This window comes from Triturus cristatus, chromosome 2_2 (assembly GCF_964204655.1).
Source record: "Triturus cristatus chromosome 2_2, aTriCri1.1, whole genome shotgun sequence".
Classification (NCBI taxonomy): domain Eukaryota; kingdom Metazoa; phylum Chordata; class Amphibia; order Caudata; family Salamandridae; genus Triturus; species Triturus cristatus.
In genome coordinates, this window is record NC_140582.1 from 311869292 (window position 1) to 311895447 (window position 26156).

At 45.4% G+C, this 26156-nt stretch overlaps 1 protein-coding gene across 2 annotated transcripts in view; it reads right to left on the reverse strand.

The window, feature by feature from the left end:
- The window catches only part of SETD7 (SET domain containing 7, histone lysine methyltransferase), a 179785-nt gene that overhangs the window by 40157 nt on the left and 113472 nt on the right, over positions 1-26156 (reverse strand). For both annotated transcript variants that reach the window (XR_014978105.1, XM_085641359.1), the window contains exons 5-6: positions 17211-17292; positions 14602-14719 (exon numbers count right to left, since the gene is read on the reverse strand). Coding sequence is in view for 1 of the 2 variants with exons in the window: in XM_085641359.1 (XP_085497485.1) it covers positions 14602-14719; positions 17211-17292 (200 nt within the window). In the remaining variant the exon portion in view is untranslated. The remainder of the gene's footprint in view (positions 1-14601; positions 14720-17210; positions 17293-26156) is intronic.

Here is a 26156-nt window from a genome sequence, read left to right on the forward strand (position 1 = left end):
TGTGAACCCTATCACGAAAAGAAAAAGGCGTGAAATTTTAAATCCTTTTTTAAATGGTTGAGATTTTAAAACCTAAGTGTTGAAAATTGTATGTGCTTCTCAGGTTCCTATATGCACGTATCTAGCACTTGCACTTAATTCATTGCCCAGAATTCATATAGAAAGTTCTAAGTTTATATATGTATTTCCCTAGTATTTGCACTTTATTATTTTCTGCTTAGAATTCATACTTTTCCAATGATATGTACTTTTAATGTGGAGAATATTAGGCTTAACACAAAAAAGTATTGTTTTCATTGTATGAATAGTAGTCTTAGCATTTGTATTATATTTTACTTAACTATTGAGAAATTGGTCCTATACTACAAAGTTAATATTTTACTCATTTTGACCGCCACGGGTCGTATTATGAAATGATTTATTGTTAGTGCCTTTACCAAATATATATGAACTGTTTTATCTTGTATCCTTCAAGGTTTTTTAAACCAAATAAAGATTAATGAATGAACTAAAGCAGAGCCAGATGATTTTAGGGACCATACTTAAAATAAAATTATCGGTTGACTAAAAAGTAAATAACTGATATTTTCACTTTGGAGATCTGAGTGACATCTTGGAAAACTCGAGCTTTGCTCTCGTTGTCTATTTAATGTCACTTAGAATCTCTTGGAGAAAAACATCCCTGTTATTCACTGTTGCCCATCTAATTTTTTTTTATATATTATTCAGATTCGGTGAGCTGATCAATAAGCAAAACACATTTCAGTGTTCGGCAGGTGTACCCACAACTCGAAGACTACTGTTTGTTTGTAACAGTCATGATGTCTTCCTGCATTTTTCATCCATATACATGGTTTAAAGACAGAATTTTCTTAAATAAAGTATGTCTCTGAAACATAGGAAATGCAGATTTGTGAGGAAACCAATAACGGTGCTGATTTAGAGTGCAACACAGTGGTAAAAGGGAAGGAAATCCGAATTGGTGGTCTTGGCGATATCCACCTCAGCTGGAACCTGCTCCAATCTGCTATCAGTCTGTCTGTCTGTCTGTCTGTCTATCTATCTATCTATCTATCTATCTCTCTAGCTAGTGAAATCGACCTCTGCTGGAATTCTCTCCAATGGGGTGCCTTATCGAAATTGCCACTGGCTTTTAGAGCTAGCCACCTTCCCTGCAAGGCAAAGTAGTCCCAATGGAAAGAACCGCAATGTAATCTCCTGTAGAATATCGACTGACATTCGTGTAAACCCACATATTGTGAAAGACAGATGGAAGTGCGGAAAAATGGCATGTTCTATTACCACAGTTGCATTGTGAATCTGTACAAACATTATCTCCATAAGTATGCACAGCTAAATGAATATGGTCTTCTAGTAAATCAAACATTCAGGAAAAATGTTAAGAGTAAGAGGGAAGATAGAAATAAGCTAAAAAGAAGTGAATTTCGCAGTTTTCAATATCACCCAAAATAAAAAGTGTAGCTCTTTCGTGTCACAGGCAAAAAAGCGGATTTCAGGAAGACTGGGTGAAATGTCTGTAGATGTACCACTGGAAATACGTGACAAATCTTGACAGTGAAATCTAAAATTGTTGTTGAATTGTTTTAATTATTTAAACTTTTAAAGATGATGGCTATCACGCAGATATGGATTACCAATTTTTTAGAATGGTAAAATATGTCTATGTGTGTTTTTATGTTCCTTAAAATTAGTTCAATAATATTAAAAGTACATGAGTAGTTTTACAATGTCACTGTGTTAAAGAATTTTTGGTTAGATTATGGATCTGATGCCAAAAGTAGCCTGTAAAATAACTGAATAGTGTTTGTGGGAAGAAGAGTCTTCATCTTAGGTCCTTGATATGAGCATGGTGGAGTGATATTTTCATGGGGGTAACCCGCTCTACCATACCGGATGGGACTCCACATCCAGTAACACTGAAGGAAAGGGGTCAGGGGCTATGGGCGCAGGTGCACTGTTACTCATAATGGCCGGAATAGGTGCAGTTATATTGCATAGAATGAGAAGGCCCGCTTCAGAAAAGTAATCTGAGACAAAATCCTAACTTCACGACTTTCAGTATTCACAAAAGGCAGTGCCTGTGAAATTCCAGGGGGCACAGAATCTATTTGCCACTTATCATGTTGAGGTGAGTAAGTGACTTGAGTGATATAAAACACTCCAGGAAGAAACAATCATTAAGACACTAATTAATTGTGCATGTGAAGTTTGAAGAATCTAAACAACAATATCAGCTTCAGAAAAAGCACCATTTAAGATGGTGTATCTCACTAAAGTGTGGCTATTAAGGGACAGCAATGGTTGGAGAGTCTAGATTATCAGGGTCCACGCCAGAAAACTCCATCCACGGTCAACGTTACAATTATGAGACTGTAATTTGGAATGAACACATCTGAATAATATGTCTCTCGTGCAACTGAGTACAGAGTGGAGGAAGCCTACAATTCTGTTGTTCAGCAATAGGGAATCTGCATCTGTTGCACACTACACATGTCACCCCCAAGCCACGGTTCAAACCAATGGCATCAAAATCAGGGCTTCCCTTTCTCCATTTTGACTTTCTTTATTTCTAGAGCTGGCTAAAATGTACTAAGACATCGCACTCCAGTTAACTGCAGATGTAGGATGGACCCTAGGCTGACATAATATTGCACAATCATCAAAAACAAATATAAAGGTTCCAAGAGACCCCTTACCATTAGCAAACAATAATCCAGGGCACCCTTGAGGGACCAGATGCTTTAATCTGCAATTATTATGAACTTCAATAAGAGCCAGTTTTGCTTTCCTTAGCGCTGTGGTGCCAGACCCTTTTAGGCAATCACAGGGCACCAGAATATCGATCACTGATATAAAGGTCTGTTTTACTCTTCTTTAACCCTTAAATGCTTGTTTTTCATAGTTTTTTTTGTGTGAAAAACGTTATTATTATATGCATCAAACAAAGCTGATTACAAGCACTTATCTTTGCGGTTCGTACATTATATAGGGCAATGCCACAGAGCAACCAACTTACATGTACTTTCGCTTCTTCACCTCACCCATGGGATCCGCCTTTATTGTACATAAAATGCTCTCCTATAGAGCCTCATCTGTGTTTGTCAGTCAGTCAGTTCGAATTCGACAAGCGGAGGGGCGCATATGTTCCCTCGAAATGCGTTCCATTTCCCCCACACTCGCATCCATTTTCGGGGACACCCTCTATGAAGAAATACTGCCTTCTCCGCTACCATAGCACTGTCTAAGTCCCGAACCACTGCTGGTGAGATGGGACCATCTGTACCCCCCAATGTTGAGCAATATTTCGTTTAGCCAGTGTGATACCCAGGGTCGCCCGATCCTGCTCCGCGTAATTAAGGTCTGTCGGCTCCCACACATTGAGAAGGCATCTCCTTGGTTCAGGGGATACACTGAAGCCACACACTTGAGTGATCGTGGCCATGACAGCCTTCCAATATTGTGTGATGTAGGGACATTCCCATAATGTGTGGTAAAAGGCACCCACTAACCCACAACCCCGAAGACACAGCGGTGTATAAGTCCTCCCTATTTTATGAAGTGTTGTCCTGGTGTAGTATGTTCTGTGCAATATTTTAAGTTGTACGAGTTTCTGTCTGGAGGGGATTGCAACCTCCCACAGAGGCGCCAGCGCCTCCTGCCGATCCTGCTCATTCATGTCTCCATCTTCAGTTTGTCATTTTTCTCTATGGTTATGTGTGGGATCTTTCTGATGATTAACCAATTTGCGATATGTTAGAGAAATCGCTTTTTTGGTGAGACAGTCCGTTAGCAATCGATCCTCGAGTGGCGAGGACTGTGGGAGGTCAGTTCCTGAGGGTATGGCCTTCGTCAGTGCGTGTTTAATTTGCATGTATCGATATTGCTCCATCTCTGCCATCTGGTACGTTGCCTGTAGATGCGAAAAAGTGACTACCCCCCCTTTTCCACAGATCTCCAACCCTCGATATGCCTATTAGGTCCCATTGGGAGAAACCCTTACTTGCACGTAGTTTGCCCAACCTAGGGGTGTCCCAGAGTGGTGTGTGTTTTGTTACCACTCCCTCCCAACCGAGCGCGCGCTGCGCCGTAAACTAGACGTGCCCGGGGTGTAGCCCGTAGGGCCGATCAGTGCATGTTTCTGAGATTTATTGTATAGGGCGCCCAGGAGTCCATCCGTGCCCAGAGTGTGCCTGTCCATACGCAAGGCTGGTTCAGCCTGTGGATCATGAAGCCATTGATTAACCACTATGAGCTGAAAGGCCCAATAGTATAAGTGGGTGTTGGGCAGGGCGATTCCGCCATCGTACCAACCCCATATTAACTTACATATTGCTATTTGTGGGGGCTTCCCTTCCCACAGGAGGTGGCCCACCTCCGCCTCAATGGACTTGAAGTAGGAGTGGGAGACGGGGTAGGTGTGTTTTGTAGAGCATATAAAAACCTGGGGAGGGCTATCATTTTGAACAGCGCCGCTCTTCCCAGGAGTGTCAGTGGCAGGGAGTGCCAACATTTCACATCACTACGGAGTCGTTTCAGGGGAGGCAGTAGATTATGCTCAAAGAATTGTATGGGTTGTGGCGTGATGTGTATGCCAAGGTATTTCAACCCATCTTCTGCGATCTGTAGCTCAACACCCCCTGGCAAGCATGGGGGAGGGCCCTTAAGTATATATAACACTGATTTTGCCCAGTTAATGGTATAACCGGAAACCTTTCCATAGGATTCGCAGATATCAAGCAAGCAAGAGAGGGACCGCCTGGGATCCACCATGTACAGCAAGATGTCATCTGCGTAGAGGGAGATGCGGTCCTCCCATCCCTCCGCCCACCTCAGTCTGCGTATTACTGAATCCCTCCTTATCCATGCCACCAGCAGCTCGAGTACCACAGAAAACTGGAGAGGGGAAAGGGGGCATCCCTGCCTGGTCCCACGCCCCAGGGGAAAGTCCGCCGAGAGCCGCTCGTTGACCACCACCTGCGCCAGTGGCTGTGAGTACAATAGTTGAATCCAAGCACAAAATTTGGGCCCGAAACCAAAGTGCTGCAGCACCGCAAACAGAAAGGGCCATTCTACTCTGTCAAAGGCCATACTAGCATCCAGCAAGAGGATGACCGCCTCCTCCTGGATAGTGGGCATTCTGGCCAGCACTCCATAAAGTCTCTGGAGGTTCATTGCCGTGTTCCTATCCGGCATAAAGCAGGATTGATCGGAGTGCACCAGAGTAGTGAGATAGGGCTGTAGCCTGGCCACCAGCACCTTCGCCAGTATTTTCGCTTCCGCATTAAGGAGCGAAATTGGACTGTAGGAGGTGCACTCCTGTGGGGGTTTACCTGGTTTTGGGATCGCTATAAGGATTGCCACACGTTGGTCTCTAGGGAGTGTTCCCACCTCCAGGCTGGCCTCATACATTCCCAGCAGATGTGGCACCAGCATGTCCGCCTCTCTCTTGTAGAATTCCACGGGGATACCATTGGGGCCCAGTGCCTTCCCCGGTTGGAGCCCTCTGCAGTGATTTCATATACCGTGAGATTTGCCTCCAACGCCTGTACGTCCTGTGGTCTCAACCTTGGCAGACGTATGTCTCTAAGAAAGGCCAAATTTTCCTCAATGGATGTCGTCGCGATGGGGGTGTATATTTCTTCGTAGTGGTGTGCAAATGCCGTGACTATGTCGTGTGGATCTGTCACTGTCTCTCCCGTGGGCAGTTGGAGTTGTGCTACCCAGCGATTGGCCCGTTCTTTTTTATCTAACCAGGCCAGGAGTTTGCCGGCTTTGTCCCCAACTTCATAGATGGTGTGCTGTGTATTCATGACCCGTGCCATAGCTTCCTCCCATACGTGGTCTCTGTATGCTTGTTTTACAAGGCTAAGTGTGTGGGCCGTGTTATCATTAGGGTCTGTTGTGTGCGCACTTTCTGCCCGGCTGACCGCCTGTTCCAACTCCTACACCTGCTGTGCTTTGTCCCGTTTGTGGGCCGTGATCAGCGAGATAGCTTGTCCACGGAGGACCGTTTTATATGCTTCCCATAGGGTGATGGGAGAGGCCACTGATTGTATATTTTCTTGGAAATAGTGCCTTGAAGTCTAATGTAGGCCCTTCCAGATGCTCGGGTCTTTGAGATACCCAGGATGTATAGGATATGTGCGCCTCCTCCCCGTTAGGTTTGATGTATATGTTACCAACTTGTTTTTCATAGTTGAAATAAACCGTTAATCCTCTTTGACTCTGTGTGTATTAGGTGCTATTGTTTCTTATAACACCCTCTTCCAGTGGCTTAGCAAGGGGGGGTGGGAGGTCGGTCTGCCCCAGATGGCACGAGTTTTTGGGGTGGTGGCCTCCTCCCGCTCTTACCTGCTGTCTCGGACGGCTATCGCCATCACCCCCCCTTACAATGCGGCCTTCGTGGGACAGCAAATGCAGGGACCGCCACGGGCGGCCAAAGGTCTAACTATGCCATTGCCCTCTTCAGACTGATAAAAACTTGTTCCATAGAAAACTATGAATGAATGACTTTTCACCAAAGTACCTGTAGATGCGTCAAAGTTCACAAGCCAAACAGCCGCAGCGTCAGAAAACAAAGAGATGCGACACTCCTGAGACCTTGGGGAGGCCATGCGACCGTTCCGCTGCACGCAGAAGAAGGGTTGTGTCGAATCCGGTCTGTATGGGAGTGATGCTTCGAGTTTTTGGGGTGGTGGCCTCCTCCCACTCTTACCTACTGTCTCGGGCGGCAATCGCCATCACCCACCCCTTATAATGCGGCCCTCGTGGGGCAGCAAACGCACGGACCGCGACGGGCGGCCAAAGGTCTAACTATGCCAATGCCCTCTTCAGACTGATAAAAAAAATACTGCTGTGAATGAGTAATGTATTTATTCCGATCTTACCAGCAATATCTTTGCTATTATTTAGTCATATCTGTTTGATAGTTGGTGTTTACAACTACAATTCTTTTAAAGTACTGTTAGAAATGGGGGACTCTAGTTGGAAGAGGTAGGTACCTTTGTCTAAATAGGGACCCTTGCTTCTAGTCAGGGTAAGGGGGATACACACTTTAGATAACCCCTGCTCACCGCCTTGGTAGCTAGGCACAAGCAGACAGGCTTATCCCAAAGGCAATGTGTAAAGTATATATACCAACACTCACAGTGACACTGTGAAAACACCACAAATGGACACCACACCAGTTTAGAAAAATAAAGTATCTTTATCTAAACTAAACAAGACCAAAACGACAAAAAGACAACATACACAGTTAAAAATATGACTTTCAAAAAGGTTTCAAGAACTTGTACTATAGAAAACTATGGATGCGTGACTTTTCAAAGTACCTGTAGATGCGTCAAAGTTCACAAGCCAAACAGCTGCAGCGTCGGAAAGCAAAGAGATGCCACACTCCTGAGACCTTGGGGAGTGGATGCGACAGTCTTGCTGCACGCAGAGGAAGGGTTGTGTTGAATCCGGTCTGTATGGGAAGTGATGCTTCGATTCTTTGTGACGGTCCAGTCTGTGAGGGATGCATCAGAAGAACTTGCCACACAGGTACGATGAGTGGAAATGCGGAATGTGTCGGTGATCGATGCAGCGGCCTCGAGCGGCTCTGCGTCGGTCCTCTTCTTTCGCAATTCCTCGATGCGTCGATTCTTGCAGTGGCAACAGGCCCTGTGGCGGTTTCCGCAGTGGTGCAGCGTAGCATGGAAATTCTTCACGCGCTGTGGAGGTGTGTCAGGAAAACAGCCGCAAGAAGAGCGATGCATCGATTTCTGTAGTCCTTTGAGTTTCTTCTTTCTTCCAGCCCCCAAACAGCAGCAACAACCTCCAGAGGCCCAAAACTGGCACAGGCACCTCTTGCCAGGTCAGAACTCACATCAGCAGAGTTCAGGGGAGCTGGGGGTGAAGTCTTTGTGTCCCTGAGACTTCAGAACAGGAGGCCAGCTCACTTCAGGCCCTTGGAGATCTCCTTCAAGCAGGGGACACAGCACACAGCAAAGTCCTTCTCCTTTCCTTGGCACAAACAGCAACTGCAGGCCAACCCCAGACACACAGCAAGGGCAGTACTTCTCCTCAGTCTCTCCAGCTCTTCTCCTTGGCAAAGGTTCATCTTGAATTCCAGGAACTATCTAAAGTCTGGGGTTTTGTGTCTGATACTTATACCCTAAAATATCTTGGTTCTCTTTGTGCAAGGGGCTCTGAACCCAGTTCAAACCATTTCTGGGGGGCGGGGGCGGGGGGGGGGGCGCTCTGCAAGTGCACAACAACATCCATTGCCAGTGTGAGCCTTGGCTCCAGACACACCAGAGGGTTGCGAAGAGAGTATTGTGGAAGACAGGTACAGCCCTATTCAGGTACAGGTGCTACTCGTCCCACCACTCCAAATGCAAATCAGGCCTATTCAGCCTAGTGCTGACTCATCCAGACTCCTGGAGCCACTGCACCTCCCCAGCCCCTGTCACTCCAAAGCCAGTCAATCCAAACAGGCAGAGGCACACAGGATGGTTGAACGAGAAAATAGCCACTTTCTAAAAGTGGTATTTTCAAACACACAATTTAAAAACCATCTTTACTAAAAGATGTGTTATTAAATCCTGAGTTCAGGGATATCAAACTCCATTTTTCTATCTTATCCCTATTGAAAGATATGCTTGTAAAATGTTACAAAGCATTCGCCATTCTGTCCTATTGGGCAAGATAGACTTTCAATCTTGAAAAACTAAATTGACAGTATTCAAAACATGCTACACACTCCAGTACATGTCCTACATTTCACATACACTGCACCCTGCCCAGGGGGGTACCTTAGGCCTACCATAGGGGTGCCCTATATGTAAGAAAAGGTAAGGTTAGGGCCTGGCAAGTGGGTGCACTTGCCAAGTCGACATGGCAATTAAACTGCACACAGGCAGCCCGGTGGCAGGCCTGAGACATCTTTTCAGGGCTACTCATGTGGGTGGCACAATTAGTGCTGCAGGCCCACTATTGCAAAAACAAGTAGCATCTTATTTACCAGCCCTGGCACCCTCAGTACACTTTACTAGGGACCTACTGGTAAAACAAATATGCCAATCATGGATAACCAATCACAATAACAATTTACACAGAGAGCAAATGCACTTTAGCACTGCTCAGCAGTGGTGAAGTGCCCAGAGTCCTATCGCCAACAACACGCCAGAAAAAAATAGGAGGAAGAAGCAAAAGGTTTGGGGATAACCCTGCAAAAAGGGCCATTTCCAACAAGTACCCACCTGAGGCGTTTGATAAGATGCTAGTAAGGTGACCTCTGGGTTAAAAAAAGCGCTTACTTATCTGGTATAGGATTGATATAACCCTTCTGTGGTGATTCTGAAACTGTGTTTATATATAAATAATAGATAATTAAAGTGGTATATGGAAAGTATTGATGTACATATCATGCAGTGAAAGAGATAGATTTCAAAATCAGTGCCTGGACACATATTCTTATTAGGATAGTGTTGCTGAAACAGCATTTTGGCCAAATCAGAGGGCAGATAAAAGTTTTAAAAAAGTTAATTTGTGTGACAGTAGCAATGATTAGCGTTATTCTATACACGTTCTTAGTACAGAGTTTTATGTTTATCTGAGGTGACGTAAATTGGTTTTCGTATAGGTTACCAAGGTGAGGTGTGATAATATTAACAACCATTGTTATCTTTATGGTGAGAATCCACCCTAAAGGTGATATTGATTCTTCACATAGAAAGACGTTTTCCTGCCTTTTAAATTATTATATATTTTCAGCTGCAGCAAGAAAAATCCAAGGATACAGAAAAAAAACTCTGTACCCTACTTCGGCTGCAGTCAACATAATCTAACTTAGAATATATTAAAGAGTCAGAATCTGGGAATCAGGGGAGAAAAAGACAATGCTGTCTTGTCTCAAAGAGCTTGGGACTACAATCTAATGAATCAGAGCCCCCATACTTGTATTTATAATGTTGTACTATTGCGAAGAAACCTGAGGTCCTCTATGCTGTTGTAGATGAATGCGCCAGCAGGAATCCAGTACCTGGTAAAAGCATTGAGTTCTACGAACAGTGGAGGCATTACACTTGATTAATGTCTGGAATGGAGGGCCAGACTGAATGTGGGAACACCCAGAAGGCCTGTCGACCGTCTTTTGATGGTCTACAGGCCGGCCTGCAGTGTGTTTCCACATGCACTGAGTCTTAGGAATCACAGCTGACAATTGCACCTTATTGGAGAAAGGCAAGGGTCACAGACCCAATGATAGATTTTAGCATAACTAGAGGTCTTTCAAGAAAAGCAAATAGCAATGAGTATCACTGGACTCAAAGATGATAAAGCATTCCTTCTACACAATATCTTAAAGTACTTGTAACTCCCCGTTGCCCATATTTGCCAAAAAGAGTGGCTAAATTATTACCATTGTTGTAACCCTTCATTTGATGTAACCAGGGTCTTTCTCATCCTTGTTGATATTTACAAATGAACCTAAAAACATGATAATTTGCATATTCTTGATAGCCAGATGTAGACGAGCTATTAAAAATAATGTGCAAACATTTCCTGGGTATACACAAGACCTAATGCTGTCATTGGATATAGACTGCATGAGGTACTTTTGATTAAAGGAAAACTAGAAAACTGGGGTTTTGTAAAAGAGGTTCACAAGAGAGGTTCTTCTGTTCAAAGTGGTAGCACTTTGTCTTTAATTTATGGAAAGAGAAGTGCTCCTTGTCCACGGCCCATACACAACGGCCTCGAACCCGATAGGGCCCATTGAGAAGGTTACATATGGCGATGCTAGCAAAAAAGCCATTTGGGAAGTAAGTATATCATATGTAGATCCAACTCTATAGTATCATATTTGTATCCAGAATATGCATACATATATTTATGATGTCTTCTAATGTCGCCAGTACCAGTTCATGGCAGGTGGTCAGTATTATGTTTTTTTTGTAATGGAGAACACACTTGTTCTTTAGTTCTTGGAAATGTAGCCAACAACATAGAAGGAGCTTGGAAGGTGTCTAATAACCATGTTCTACACCAGAACATATATACTCCCATCCTGGATATGTGGAGTGGCTCTTAACCTAAGTGGCTCTTACATGCTTCTTATGGGAAGCATGATGCACATGATAATCTGTCTGAACAGTCTAATCTGCCTACAGACCTGTTAAACAGAAATTGGAAAACATTGAGTACAGGGAAACGTGTGCCAGAAACAAGCAATACTGACCCTTACACATCTAGAGTGCACTGGCAAGAAGCTACACATTTACTGAGCGAGCAGTGCATTTCTTTAGCAAGCACTTGGGAAAAACAAAAGCATGCAACATTAGTTAGATTTTAAATCCAGAGAAATCATTAAAACACAGCAAAATCTGCCATGAGGTCGGATATAAAATTGACCTGTAGATCATGTGTGTTCTTCCACAGTCCTGGATTCATTTGAAATTCCGCTCAATCTCATACAAGAAAAACAAAAGTCAAAAAGTTGAATCTTCTCCCTTAGAGAAGTTCTCCCTACTCCTTGACTGCTTGGAAGTAAACACAATTGCTCAGATTCAAATGAAGGTTAAAAGAATCTTACTATATTTGGAAGAAACATTCTGTTTTCAGAAAAAAGTTGAGGAAAGGTATTTGAAGGGGAAAATAATCCAGGAATTATTTTCACCACATGAAAGTTATAAAGATAACAAGACATTAAGGGCCATATGTAGGTAGCCTAATACCGGTCGGTAACGGACGATTTTCGGTAAATATCCCGTTACCGACCGGTATTTAGGCTTTTGCTATGTAGGGGGAACATTTCAGGATTCGGTAATTTACCGAATCGGTAAAATTACCGAATCGGTAATTTTACCGATTCGGTAAATACCGAATCCTGAAATGAGATGTAGGTGACACTCAAATGAGTGATGTGTAGGGAAAATAATTTGGTATTTAGCACCAAATATATGTTGGTGCTAAATACCGAATTCATTGAAAAAAGCAATATTTTGCTGGACTAACAGTGCCATGTGGCAGACATACATGCCCTTAGGGCATGTATGTGCGCCACATGTGCACACATGCAGGAATCAGGGGTGCAACAGGGTGTCAATGTGACACCCTGCCACCCTTGAATGTGCTCCCCCCATTACCGAATCGGTATTTACCGATTCGGTAATGAGGCATACCTTCCCATTGATTCCTATGGGCCTCCAGGCCCATAGGAATCAATGGGAAGGTATGCCTCATTACCGAATCGGTAAATACCGATTCGGTAATTACCGAATTTCTCCGATTCGGTAATATTTACCGAATGATTACCTACATACGAGTTACCACTTCTTAAATACCGAATCGGTAAAGTTCGGTATTTAAGAAGTGGTAACTTGTATGCTACCTACATATGGCCCTAAGTGTCCTCTCTGGGAGAAACTTTGAGATAATACAAAGGCCCCTACTATGAGCGGCTTTACTCCAGTTTTAATATTACATGTACTAATACTGCACCCAGACTTGTGCCCCCAGACCTGTGGCACAATAATATTCAGTGTCACATAGTCTTGTATTTGGTTTTGTTTTTTGAAAATAAAATCTTATTAAGAATTTATTCCTTTTTGGCTGCATCATTTTTAGTGTGCATTTTTCAGTACATATCGTTATCTCCTCATACCAACGTCCTTTTCCAAAGGAAGATAGTTTGAAATATTTCATAGAAGAGTTGAGCAATACTGCCCTTAGATTTCAAAAGACCTTTAAATGGGGTTGCTTTTATGGATGCTTATCAGTTTGACAACTGAAGTGTAAACATCAAATTTGTTAGGCGGCCTACATCATTTTTAGATCTGCCCTACAGAGAGCTTTGGTAGTTTCACAAGTCTCATGTTTTTCCCAAAAATCAAAGGAAAAAATAAATAAATATATGTATACAACCAGGGCTTTATGTGCAACCCTCTTCATCCATTGATCTGGTCAATTGTCATTCACATTTTGCTTCTGCCCACTACAAGCCTGCACTACAGCATGGAGCAATGGATCAGCCCATTTCGTCTACTGACTGTCTTGCACTATGAGCGATGGCATTTCGCATGATCACATGTGCCCATACACATAGAAAGGAGTTCACATCAATGCCAGGAATGGTTTGCCTAGGATCCTGGGCCTCTTCTGCATTTATATATGTTTTAAATGTTTGCAGTTTTTAGTATATAGCATATACTTACAAATAAAATAAACGACTTTGTTTAAAAAAAATGCATGCTTCCCATAGCCATTCTGTGGACTAGAGCAATTTCAATAGATTACTTTGCAACAGGTGAGATGATGAAAGCCAGACCCTGCAAATCCTCTACGTTGACCATCCTTCAAAAACACAAGCTACCTGAGTTATCCTACATCTACAGATATTCGCACTCCAATAGAGGAAGGTGAGCAATCAATCTTGCACTCTCCTGACCACCAAACCTATTGCACGAGCCATCCAAATGACTTTCACTTTCACTTATTGTGCTCACTGCCATGCCACCACCTGGCATCTGTGCCATATGCAGCAATGTTTCTTAAGGACAGACTCCACCACCTCCAAACCCAGGGTGCCAAACCAAAATTGTCAGTGACACAGTGACTTGTGTCCGTAAATTCACAAGCTTCAGAATTCCGTCATTCTGCAAAAAAAGGGTGGCCTGTACTCCTGAGGCCTAAGTCACGCACACAGAGATGGGGATAGCTACTACACAACAAGGAGGGTCCTCGTGGCAGGAAAATTGACTACTACAGTCCTGGTTCTGCCCGATCAGAGGTCTGCAAATTTCCAACAGCTCGAAATTTCATCTCAGATATACCACTATGTATGTCTAATGAGACATCTCAATTTAATAATTGTTATGCGTTTTGAGTACTTGGTTCTGGCTCTGGGGGCTGAACAATACTCTAAGAGATGTTACACTGAATTGAGAAACATGCGCTTGCAGGGTTAGGTGCCTACTATGCACCGTCCATCATCAACACACTGAATTCCAGTAGTTTGGAGTCACCATTAGACAGCAAGTGTATGCAGAATTGAATCTACAGGATGAAAGGTGAGGGAGGCAGTTGAAACATTAGGGAGGCTGATAGAACACTGGAAAATTGAGGCATGAGAGGGAGCTGAAAGGGCTTGACAGGCATCATTTAAAGGTATTAGGCACAGTAGTGTAATCATGAAGGATACATGTGAAAGATTGACCTGGAGGAGAGATATCATACTGTTGGAAATATTGCCCACAATTTTACCACTAGGATATGTAAAACTGACGCCTTGTATCAATGACACCACAAAAAAGCACGTGTGCTGTAGACAGACCTCTGATTCTGATGACAAAGGCCCATGGGGTATTTTCTGCAAATTGCGCAACTGGTGTTATGGTTGTTTATCCTGTCTGTCGACTTTGCAGTTGACTTCTATATTTTCTTTGTTCATCCTCAGTGCTGTCTAATGCTTAGTCATTGTATCTTTGTAAAATGTTGTAAAGTAGCCTGGGGTGTAGTTAAAGGACTGACCTCATACATTACAGTAAGTAATACAGAAATAAGTAAAAGATTTGCAGGGCATTGTGATGTATAAATTACCTCATGATGTGTGATGCGCACTCCGTTGTAAAATGACATAACTGTATTAGGTCCAGCAGCTACTTTAGCATACAATCCTTCTCCAGCATTTGAAATGAGTGATTCAGCCACATACACCCTAAGGTACAGAGGAGGGTAGGAGGGGGACATCAAGTCAATTTTTGTATGCCTCAAAAATAGTACAACTACAGCTGTACAAGCGAATATTCATTTTATACTGTCCATAGATAAAGCACACTGTTAAAGAACAAACATACTACCCTTCCCACACTAATACACACCCTTAGGTGAAATAACAGAAAGTTTGCTTTTAGAAAATCAGTCAATGCAAGGACAAAGAATTTGGTTGTGCCTTCAGAGCTAGGAACTGGCAGCTGACCCAGCATGACTCCATTTTGCGTCTTTGATTCTTGGAATCCCTTTTTGGAACTGCTTGAGTGTTGGTGGAGCAGTGACCTACTTTGTTGCTCTTTACATCCATTTTTATTTTTAGGCATATCCACATATCTGGGGGGGAGCAAGCGTGGGGTTCCAAGAAAACAATATGTTTATTGTGACTGATACTTATCTTTAAGCAACTTTAAGATATGGGGCTCATTTTAAAACGTTTTGGATTATTTTATGCATTTAGAAAGAAAATAATATTTGTGGGTCGTTTTGCTCGATAGAAGCCAATGTCAATGAAAGAACCCTTTTGTATTTTATTTTGATGGAATTTTATTAAATCTGAATAAATCAATCCAGAACAGATTTTTGGAAAAGAGTAGATTTTAAAACCTTTTTTTATAAAATATAAGCGTTTTGGGTTCCCATCAGTACTGCATAAGCACGCTGTACTGTTTTTGTACTAAGGAGGTTTGCACAGATATTTACTTGGGTATGATTTTCTGGGACACTTCTCAATAACGTTTTCCAACTTTATGTGCAGCCTGTCTGCCAACCGTAATTATATCCAGAGTAAGAATATTGGACCAGATGTACAAAGCATTTTTCCGTTTGCGACTGGAAAAATGCTTTTTTTAAAGTGCAAAATATGATTCGGTAAATTGTTATCGGATTTCATTTTGTATTTGCGATTCGGTTTTTGGAAAGGGTGTGTTTAAGACATCCCTTTCAAATACCATATCGGTATGGTGTGTATTACTGTTCTGTAACTTAATTCTGGTTGCAAAACAGTAATACTTAACCAGCAGTTTAAAACTAGTGGTAACCCGTTCGCATAGGGGTCCCCAATGAATGTAAATAATGATATTTTTTAAGAGCAGGCAATGGCTCCATGGACCAGTGCCAGTGAAAATTCACGGTTCCATTTTTTTCTATTTAAACAAATCCAACCGGGTTGCATTTATAAAAAGCAAAAAAATATTGCTTTTCTAGAAAGCAATCACAGACATATTGGTCTGCTGACCTCAGCTGGCCACCATCCCTGTAATGGCTGTGATTCCTAATGGGTCGCAAACTGCGACCTACCTTGTTATTATTCATGAGGTAGGTTGATTTGCAACCCATATGGAATCCATCAATGAAACTAAATGACTTTCATACATTAGGAAGACTGATTTCCTAATTGCCATTTGGAGAGAATCACAATTAAAATGTTTGCACATCTGGCCCACAGACTCACTGCTCCCATTCAATTTGATACTACTTATAAAGGGAGCACATTCAGTACCGAAGGTGGCAAAATAGAGTTTACATCTTATATTAATTAGAAAAATCAAGCTACACAGAGTGCTTTGAGAAAGCTTTAGAATGAATATAATAGCTGAAAATGTATTATTGAATTTACCCCAAAATACGTACACTCTAAACAGGATAGTTCAATAGTATGCTGAAAACATTGTTGTGGATGCCTCAAAAAAGAGTGATGAGATGAGGGGTGTTCCAGTGTCAAGGACTGCACACTCTGCACAGAAGATACTATATAATTTAGGATTTGGTTCTGGCCAAACTCAAAGGCCTCTGTCAACCAGAATACTGGCCAACTCAATTACATATCTTGAGAGATTTAAAAGTTATTGAAATGACAACATTTAAACTGGTTTATTACAATATATTTAGGGATGGTAAACCTATTATCTCATTACATGTCAAATTTTCTGGAAATTTATGACAGATTAAGTTTAAACACAGACATATGTGAAGGTTTGTGGATGATTTGTACTCAGGGAGCTTCCTATAATAATCAGGTTTGTTAGAAAAATTAAATAAACAGCACACAGCTATAGTACATGTGTCCCCACTACATGAATGAAGGGCACTTTCAAATAGTCTTAAATGCAGATCCTTTCAGCTCACCCAATTTCAAAGATAATTTGACAGGAATTTTAGGGCAAACAATATCCACTGCACCCAGCCAATAACCATGCATATTCATCTCACTTACGAATTATGAAAGAGTTCGAAAATGGACCATTCACTTGTGAACGTCCCTAAAAACAATGTAACTCATGCATAGCTGTGGCAAGCTATCAGCTCCAGTTTCTGTGGCCTTATCTGTTCTGTAGAGAACCGGCTCCACCACTCATGCCTTATAATCAAGCAGGTTAAATGAACTGTAGACAGAAAGAAACACTTAAGAATTTAAAATCCTTAGGGAATAAAACTACCTCTCTGACTCGTAAGGATCAGGAAGAAGTGCATTTGTAGAAATGCAAGATGAAGTAGACTTATCAAAATTGAAAATTGAGCCTAAAAAAAAGAAATCGATACAGTAATTAAATTGAGTGACCAAACTGAGACATTTGTCTGTTTTATTAAGCCTATTAGTATTTTACATAGTCACAGGTAACGTAATCTTAAATGTTAAAAGAATGTCAAAAATACTTGTATGAAAAACAATAGCTATTTTTGTGTACTGTGTACAGACCCAGATTATTTAACATATAAAAATTTTCCTCAATTTGCTCTCTCCGGTTGCCTGAAACACCCAGGGTTGTTACAGCATCAACGGTGGTGGGCACGGCTCTGTTTGCACAGTTGCAGATGTGCTGCTGCCAATTACATGCCTAATGAAAATTGTGTGCAGCTGTACTCTGTTGTGACTAGCACAGAAGTGGATTTACATTTTTCTTCATTTGAGGGACATTGTATGGAGTTTTTTCTAAGATGTGCATATTACATTTTAATTTGTTTGAGGCACATATTATGAAGTTTTTCATATGATGTGCATATTGCATTTTTCTTCATTTGAAATACAGTTTATGAAGTTTTTCCTAACTACAGATAAATAAACATTTTTCTTTACCCATTTCTCAGTTTGGCGGAGCTTTATTAAAAGAGAGCACATTTTGATTGAAAATGTGATTTGAACATCTGCGCACAGACTAATGATTGGGCATATTAATAACAGGAACATGGCTTCAACTGTGCAAAATGATGCATGCCCACCATTCATTGTGCAAATTTCAAGTTGACCATGACAGGGCCCCAAGTAATAACCATTGTCCAAGTGTTACCATACACATAGTTGTAGCATTTGAAAGCCCAAACAGGTAGTTGGCCCACACTTTATTTTTTCAAAGTGTAGCCAAGGTAGAATCTGGGCATTCAAGTGTTTGCTGCAGGTAGGCAATGTGACTGGCTGCAAGACATAAACATTGTGCTGTTTGTTAACATCATGCTATGTATTTGAGACTAGTCATGGTATGAATAGTTTTGTTGTCACGAAATAGTAGACCTAGGCAAAGGAAATAATTATAACCATTGATTCCCATCAGAAACAGCTTCTTTGCTCCTAAGAGGCGGAACATATCATTGTATGTGACAGGTACATGCAGTACATAAAAGCTTATGAATGAGAAAACCTTCTCAACGTTTTCCTCCTTAATGCAATGTTCACTTAAATGTGTAAAATGAAGAAGTGATTCATGGCCAACTTCACTTTAACTGTCGAAGGGGTACTTCCTATACCTGGTTCTCTGGGACAACTGGCCTTAAGCACAGTCTCCACAGTGGAACACGAGCCTTTTAGCACACTGGCTTTCATCTCCATCTTGATCTACATTTTTGGGGACTAGTACTTGCTATCGATGACCACAGGCTTCATTGGAACTGAAAAGGAATAAGAAATATTTTCCTGGGGGAGGAGCCTAGCGCGCAACCAAGATGGCCGCGTAGGTGCGAGGCTCCCGAGGACCTCCGCGACCTCCTGCATAAATCCTGACCATATCCTGTCCTAGACGAGGGGACTGTGTTCGTGAGACCGAGCTGAGGTGCCACCCGTTTTCCGTTTCCAAATCGGACCTCGGACACCGGCGGGAGCATCGATTGAGGTTTGCGGCCTTCTCCACGCCGGCCCCCCGGATTGGAGTTGTGGGGCGATCCGGAGACAAAGTGAACAACAGCGGCGGGCGAGGCTGGGCGATTCGCGTACCCCGCACTTTCACTTTCGCGCCCTCCTTGCTGCCAAGCGAGGTAGGGTCGCGAGGCGGCGTGCGGTGGTGTGGCTTCATCGGGGTGCCCTGCCGGCCCGCCAGCTGTGATCCGCCCTTCGGAGCTGTGGTCGCCCTCCCCCGGAGCCCGTGAACTGGTTTGTCAGCCCCTTTCAAGGAGATTGGCACGATTTGGGGACTGGAGCCATGTCCACGAAACAAGATGGCGACCGGGCAAAGGTGAAATCGACCCGCCGTGGCGCAGCCCCTCAGTCTAACAGCATGGACCGCTACACCCTCCAGAAGGGATCTCCAGAGGCGCCGCGTAGGTCCCCTGTTGGCCCGACTGATGCTCCTGCTCTGCCCGCGGATCTGACCCTCCGGGACGTCATGGGCGCCATCGCCGAGATGAAGGCCTCAGTGGACCAGCGCTTTGACACTCTGGCGCAAAAGATTGACTCGGTCCTCGTGGATGTGGGCCTGGTGAGGGCTGATCTGTCCAAGACGAATGACCGGGTCGACTCTTTGGCCCACACCACCTCGGGCCTCACAACGGACGTGGCGGCCCTCCAAAAGGAGGTGCGCCGACTGGGCCAGGCGAGCGCCCTGATGGATCGTCGACTGGAAGATTCCGAGGGTCGGGCCCGGAGGAACAATGTTCGCATTGTCGGGGTGCCGGAGGGACGTGAGGAGGAGGCGGCGGATCTGTTTGTGGAGGACCTGATCCTCACTCGTCTCCAGCCCCGGGGGCTGAGTAAACTCTTCGCAGTGGAACGTGCCCACAGGGTCCCCGGAGGGAGACCTAAGATCGGAGCCCCTCCGAGGCCTCTCATTGCCCGGATCTTCAACTTTCGGGACAGAGACGCTATCCTGCAGACTTCTAGGCAACAAGGACCGGTCAGACTCGACAATATGGACGTCAACTTCTATCCTGATTTTACTCCGGCGGTCCAGAAGCAGAGACTGAGTTTTCTCGGAGTCAAACGTCGCCTACGGGACCTGAACCTCAAGTATGCGATGCTTTTTCCAGCGAAGTTGAGGGTAGAGGTGGATGGCCGCACGCACTTTTTTGATCGTCCCGAGGCGGCCGGGGACTGGTTGGACACTTTGCCCGGGGATCGGGGCCGGGGGGGTGGGGGGGGCGCGGTTGGTGGGGAGGGCTTGCCGGATCAGGACTGAGGGACTAATAGTAGGCCTTGCTCTGGATAACATTATTGTCATCATTGACTGATTGTGTAAGTTCCCCTCCCGTGGAGGTCGTACGGGGTCTCTTGGGGGCTTTCCCTCCTCCTCTGGGGGACTAGTTAGTGTTTTCATCTATGGGGCGACAGGCACACTGCACTTTGGGGGGGCTGTTTGGGCTCATGCAGGGGTGCAGGGAGGGGGGAGTTCTGTTGGGACGGGTGGGTTGGGGTGGGGTGTTGTTCGTTTTTACCGCAAGGCAAACCCTTTACTGTATTGGTGTTTTTGAGGTGCTCTCGGGGGGACGAATGATGGCTTCTGTATGTGATGGGGGGTAGAGACTTGACTTTGTTGTCTTGGAACGTTAATGGACTGGGGGATAGGATTAAGCGAGGTGTGGTCCTGCAGTATCTGAAACGAATTTCGCCAGATGTGGTCTTTCTGCAGGAGACACACCTTATTGGTAATTCCTTTTGTGCCATGAATCGGCGTGGCTATCGTTTGGTGGCCCACTCGGGCTTCACGTCTGGCTCGCGGGGGGTGGGCATCATGGTTAAGAACTCGCTCCCGCTGGAAATAGATGAGGTGCGCCATGATGAGAGGGGACGCTACACTGCCTTGGTGGGGAGAATGGAGGGCAAAGTGGTTGTCTTTGTTTCAGTGTATGTCCCACCGGGGCTACAGTCTACCACTTTTACGGACCTGGGGCGCCTCCTCCTTGACCTTCCGGGGGGGCTTCTGGTGGTTGGGGGGGATTTCAATGCGGTGGTTTCTGGGACTATGGATCATCACCCCCCTAGGGACCTCCCCCGGGCGCAGGCGTGGCTGTCCAGCCTCTTAGATACATTGGGATTGGTGGACTGCTGGCGCTTAAAACATCCCACGCAGCTGCAATACACCTTCCATTCGGGTGCCCATGGTAGCCTCTCGCGGCTTGATCATATCCTTGTCCCTGCGGCCTATGCTGGGAGGGTGGGAGAGGTGCGCCATCTGGCGCGGGGTATTTCAGATCACTCCCCGCTCCTGTTGCACTTTGGTGTCCTCCCGAGGGGGGAGGGCAGGGTAGCTCCAATCAATGCCTGGTACCTGCGCGCCCCCACCATTCGTGCTGACCTGATTAAATCCTTGCAGCGGTATTTTGAGGAGAATGTGGGGTCTGTCCCTTCGGCTATCTCCCTTTGGGAGGCCTTCAAGACAGTTATTAGGGGGGAGGCCCTCTCCTTCATATCCCATGCCCGGAGGCGCGAGCAGGAGGAGGTGACCCGAGTGGAGGCCGAAATTACTGAACTAGAGGGTGATTTGGGGAGTGGGGTGACGGATGCTGCACTGCATGTTCTACACCTTAAGCAAGCGGCCTATAGGGCCCTCGTCACGGAGGCAGCCAGGGGCCTCAGTAGAGAGCAACAGGGGCGACTGTATGATGTGGGTGATAAGGCTGGTAAATTGATTGCGTGGTTGGATAAAAAGGAGAGAGCGAGTCGTGTGGTCCCGCTGATTGAGAGGATGGATGGTGTACGTGTCACCGAGCCAGAAGACATTGTCTCTTGCTTCGCGGATTATTTCCGCGAGGTGTATTCCCCGGTCTCTCCCTGCTCGGAGGCGGATTCCCATGCCCTGCTTCGAGATATCGCGCTGCCCTCCCTTTCGGTGGAGGACAGGGAGTCGTTGGATGCTGCTCCTACCTCGGACGAAATTGCCCTCGCTATACGCTCGGTCGCATCTGGCAAGGCCATGGGCCCAAACGGCATCCCTATCGAGTTGTATAAGCTGCGACCGGACGTACTGGCACCCCACCTCCGCGCGATGTTCCTGGCGGCCCACTCGCGGGGCTCCCTCCCGCCGGACCAACGTCTGGCTACAATCGTGGTGATCCACAAGGAGGGGAAACCCCGAGACCGGGTTACCTCCTATCGGCCTATCTCGCTCTTGAATGCGGAGCCCAAAATCCTTGCCAAGGTGCTCGCCAACCGGCTGGTCGGCGTGGTAGGCGATTTGGTCCACCAAGACCAGTCTGGCTTTATCCCCCATCGCAACACGGCCCTCAATCTGCGGCGCTTGCACGGGGTGCTCGCGCGTGTTCCGTTTGTGCGGGAGCAGGCCATCTTGGCGTCCTTAGACGCCACCATGGCGTTTGACACGCTCGAATGGCCATACATTTGGGCGATGCTGGCGAAATTTGGATTTGGACCGGGATTCATCAGCTGGGTCAAATTGTTGTACTCGGGCCCGTTAGCGCAGGTGGTAGTGAATGGGCGAGTCTCGGCCCCGTTCGCGCTGGGATGGGGCACGCGCCAGGGTTGCCCCTTGTCGCCGCTCCTGTTTGCATTGGCCTTGGAACCCCTGGCGGAGTGGCTGCGGTGGCACCCTTCCATCCGTGGTCTCCGTTGGACCCCCGAGTATGAGGACCGCGTGTCCCTCTACGCTGACGATATCCTTTTGTACCTAGCCTCCCCGCGCAAATCACTGATTGTCCTGGTTGATGTCCTGCGCTCCTTTGGCCGTAACTCAGGCCTTGTCATCAACTGGGCTAAATCATGTGTCTATGTGCTTTCCGGGGAGGCTCCCGTCCTCCCGCGGGGATGTCCGATCCAGATTGCCTCGCAGGGGTTTCGGTACCTGGGTGTCTATATCACGCTGGACCCGGAGGCCCGCTACGAGCGAAACTTGCTTCCCCCCCTCCAGCGCTTGAAGGAGGACGTCGCGCGCTGGCGGCGCCTGCCGCTTTCGCCGCTCGGCCGGGCGGCATTGTTTAAGATGATGTCGTTGCCGCGCTTCCTGTACGCTCTCCAGAACACTATGGACCTAGTCCCGGCGCGCTACTTCCGTGAGGTGGAGAGTCTACAGCGCCGCCTGTTCTGGGACGGGAGGCCGCGTATAGCCCTGGCGAAGTTGACGCTCCCGTGGTATGACGGGGGGATTGCCCTCCCGGACATTAAGCGGTATTACTGGGCCTCCCAGCTAGCTGCAATTAATCACGGCCTCTATGGGCCCGCCTTGAACCCGGCATTTGAAATGGACAAGATGCTCCTGCCCGGTGGCGACTACAATCAAGCACTCTACTCTGGCGCGCCGGATCCCCGCTTGACGGGGCCCACGCGTGTCATGGTGCGGGTGTGGCACGCGGCCAATGCAGCTATGGGGTGGAAGGACCGTTTGACCCGGGCGTCGCCGTTGTATGCGCCTCAGCGGTTGGGCTCCCTGTGGACCTCGAAGGGCTTCAAGAAGTGGGACACGATTGGCATCAGTAAAGTGGGGGACCTCTGGACGAGAGGGGGATTTAAAACATTCGAGACGCTGCAGACGGAGTTTCAGCTGCAGGGCAGTGAATACTTTCGGTACTTGCAGGTCCGTCATGCGCTGGGCTCCGTCTTCCCAGACGTCGCCTCCATCCCGGAGTCTTCCCCCCTGGAGGATAGAGTGCTGGATGGCCACGTTCCGGATAGCACGATCTCCCTCATTTACAAAAAATTGATTAATGACCGCTCGGGCCTGCTGACCGGCCTCCGTGAGGCTTGGGTTGCCGACGGGTTGGAGTTGGACGACGAAGACTGGATTTCCGCGGGGGCCTCTCCGAAGGAGGTGGCCATACCGGCTCGCCTTCGCTTCGTCCAGCTTAAGATACTCCACCGGGTTTACATGACGGGGCCAAGGCTTCTGCGTATGGGTTATGCTGAGGATGGGTTGTGTAAGCTTGGGTGTGGTGCTTTGGCGACTTTTTTGCATATTTTGTGGGAATGCCCGAAGGTGGAGCGATTCTGGCGTGGTGTGCATGAGGTCCTGCGTCTGGTTACGCATGTCGCGCTGTTGCCTGAAGCGAGGAGATGCTTGCTGAATGTGTGGGAACCAACTGATTACTCGGTTCCGCAGACGCGATGGGTGACTCTGGGATATATGATAGCTAAGCGTGACATCGCTCAACTGTGGGGATCCCAGCGGCCCCCGGCGGTGTCGGCCTGGAAAGAACATATGGATTGGTGCATGTTCCGAGAAAAGGTGGTGTATGTGGCGAGGGGCAAGCCTGGGGCGTGGGTGAAAATATGGGGCCCCTGGAACGCCTACCGCGGGGGTATCTGCGAGCCACCACTGCTGCCTGCTGCCTCACCGGCTCCGTCCCCCTAGTTGACCCCCTCCCCCAGCCCCGGGCACAGAGTTCCCCCAGTCCTGGACTTGTTTCCCTTCCCCCTCTTTAGATTCCTGTGGATGGTCGGGGTCCCTCATTTGAGGAGCACGTGTGGTTACCTTCGATTGCGGGTTGCCTTGCGGGTGTGGTTTTTCTATGTTGTTGTGTTTGTATAAAATGAAACCGTATTGTGGGCTTAGAGTCATGTGGCCCACGTCGTTGATGCCTCCTGATTTACTTCTCTGCAACGCCAAGTGCCCTTTTGTAAGTTTGTCCGGTGCTCCTGTCACTCTAGCGGCCGGCCGGAAGGTTGTAGGCCCATACTTGTATATACTTGAGATTGCAATAAACGGTTTCAAAAAAAAATAAATAAAAAAAATATATATATTTTCCTTGAATAAGGATTGATTGGCAGAATTATTTAGGAATTTCTGTTACCTTTTGACCGGAGGGACATTTGAAGAAAAGTGTATGTTTTAAGGGGGGTAGTTTATAGTGTTATTGTATTGGTCTTTCTCTAGGGACCTGGAGAAATCAACTATTGATTGCTAGATATGCAGGATCAGTATACAAGGTACTAGAATGAAGGTGGCAAGAGGGATGGATTCAAACTTGCCTTGTCACATTGCTAGTAACAGGTAGTGGTCCAGCCAGCCTCTGTTACTTATATCACCTAAAAAGGTAAAGGCTCTAAACACATACATTGAATGGAATTGGACAACATTAAATTATTAAAACATTACAAATAATAATATTATTATGTTTCATACATATATAATTATTAATACCTGATCTTTTTTATTACATATGTATGAAATGTTATATATAATTTTTTCAAATATTTAGTCATAGTTTGATGTATACAGTCATAGGCCATTTATCATTGGATGTTTAGAGGCCTTTGCCTTTTGAGGTGATATTAGTAACAAGAAAAGCTACTTTATTATTATGTTTGAAGACTAAATCTCATTGTGTTTTTGAGGGGTTACTCTTTCTTTTAACTACAGTCTCCCTCAGTGCAAATACGACAGCCATTGAGGGGATTCTTTGGCCTTGTAGCAATTGATCCAGCAGTTGTGTAGCAACCACAAATGAGTGCATGACCATTTTTAATTTACAACAGTTTTACACAGTGCTTAATTGGGCTTCAGCATTAGTGTCCCTTCCACATCTATTGCAGAGAGGTTCTAAATGATCAAAAAGGAAGCAACAGGCTTAATTATGTTTTATATTTTGGAACTGATTGTAGCATGGGCAGTGTCATTTTCATTAAGGAATTACTCAGTTTAGAGGTACATGTAAGAAAACCAAAAGCATGTACAACCTTGGTTGTACTAGATGCACTGAAACATGAAGGACATTTCAAGTGACTTAAAGAACATGCAGTGATGCACAGGAAGAAGACTGGGACATGCATATTATTATTAAAGCCCTAAGTATGTTGCTACAATTTTATTGTATTAATTAAAAACCCAAATTGTATGTGAACGTCAAGGAATGTGTGCAAAGTATATAGAAAAGATTATTCGCTAGATATGATATGGGACTTATATTTCTTTTTCAACTGGCAGCACCACCAAGTGTCAACTGGGAACCAACATAGGTATCCAATTTCTAAAATGCACTTCTTACACATCCCAGATCACTGCCAGGTTTGCAGGAAATCATAGAAAATTCTAAATATATATAGTTTAGGAAAGCACACATGCTGGTAGCTTCTTTCCACAATTAACAGAGAGTAACAGAAATAGTTTTCAAAGGAGGAGGGATTCATAAAATAAAATTGTAATTAGAGAAAATAATGTATCTGCTGTTTCGATGTTTTTACCACACAATGATATACAAATGCTTCTAAAGTTGGAGTTTGCTCAAGGGATGGG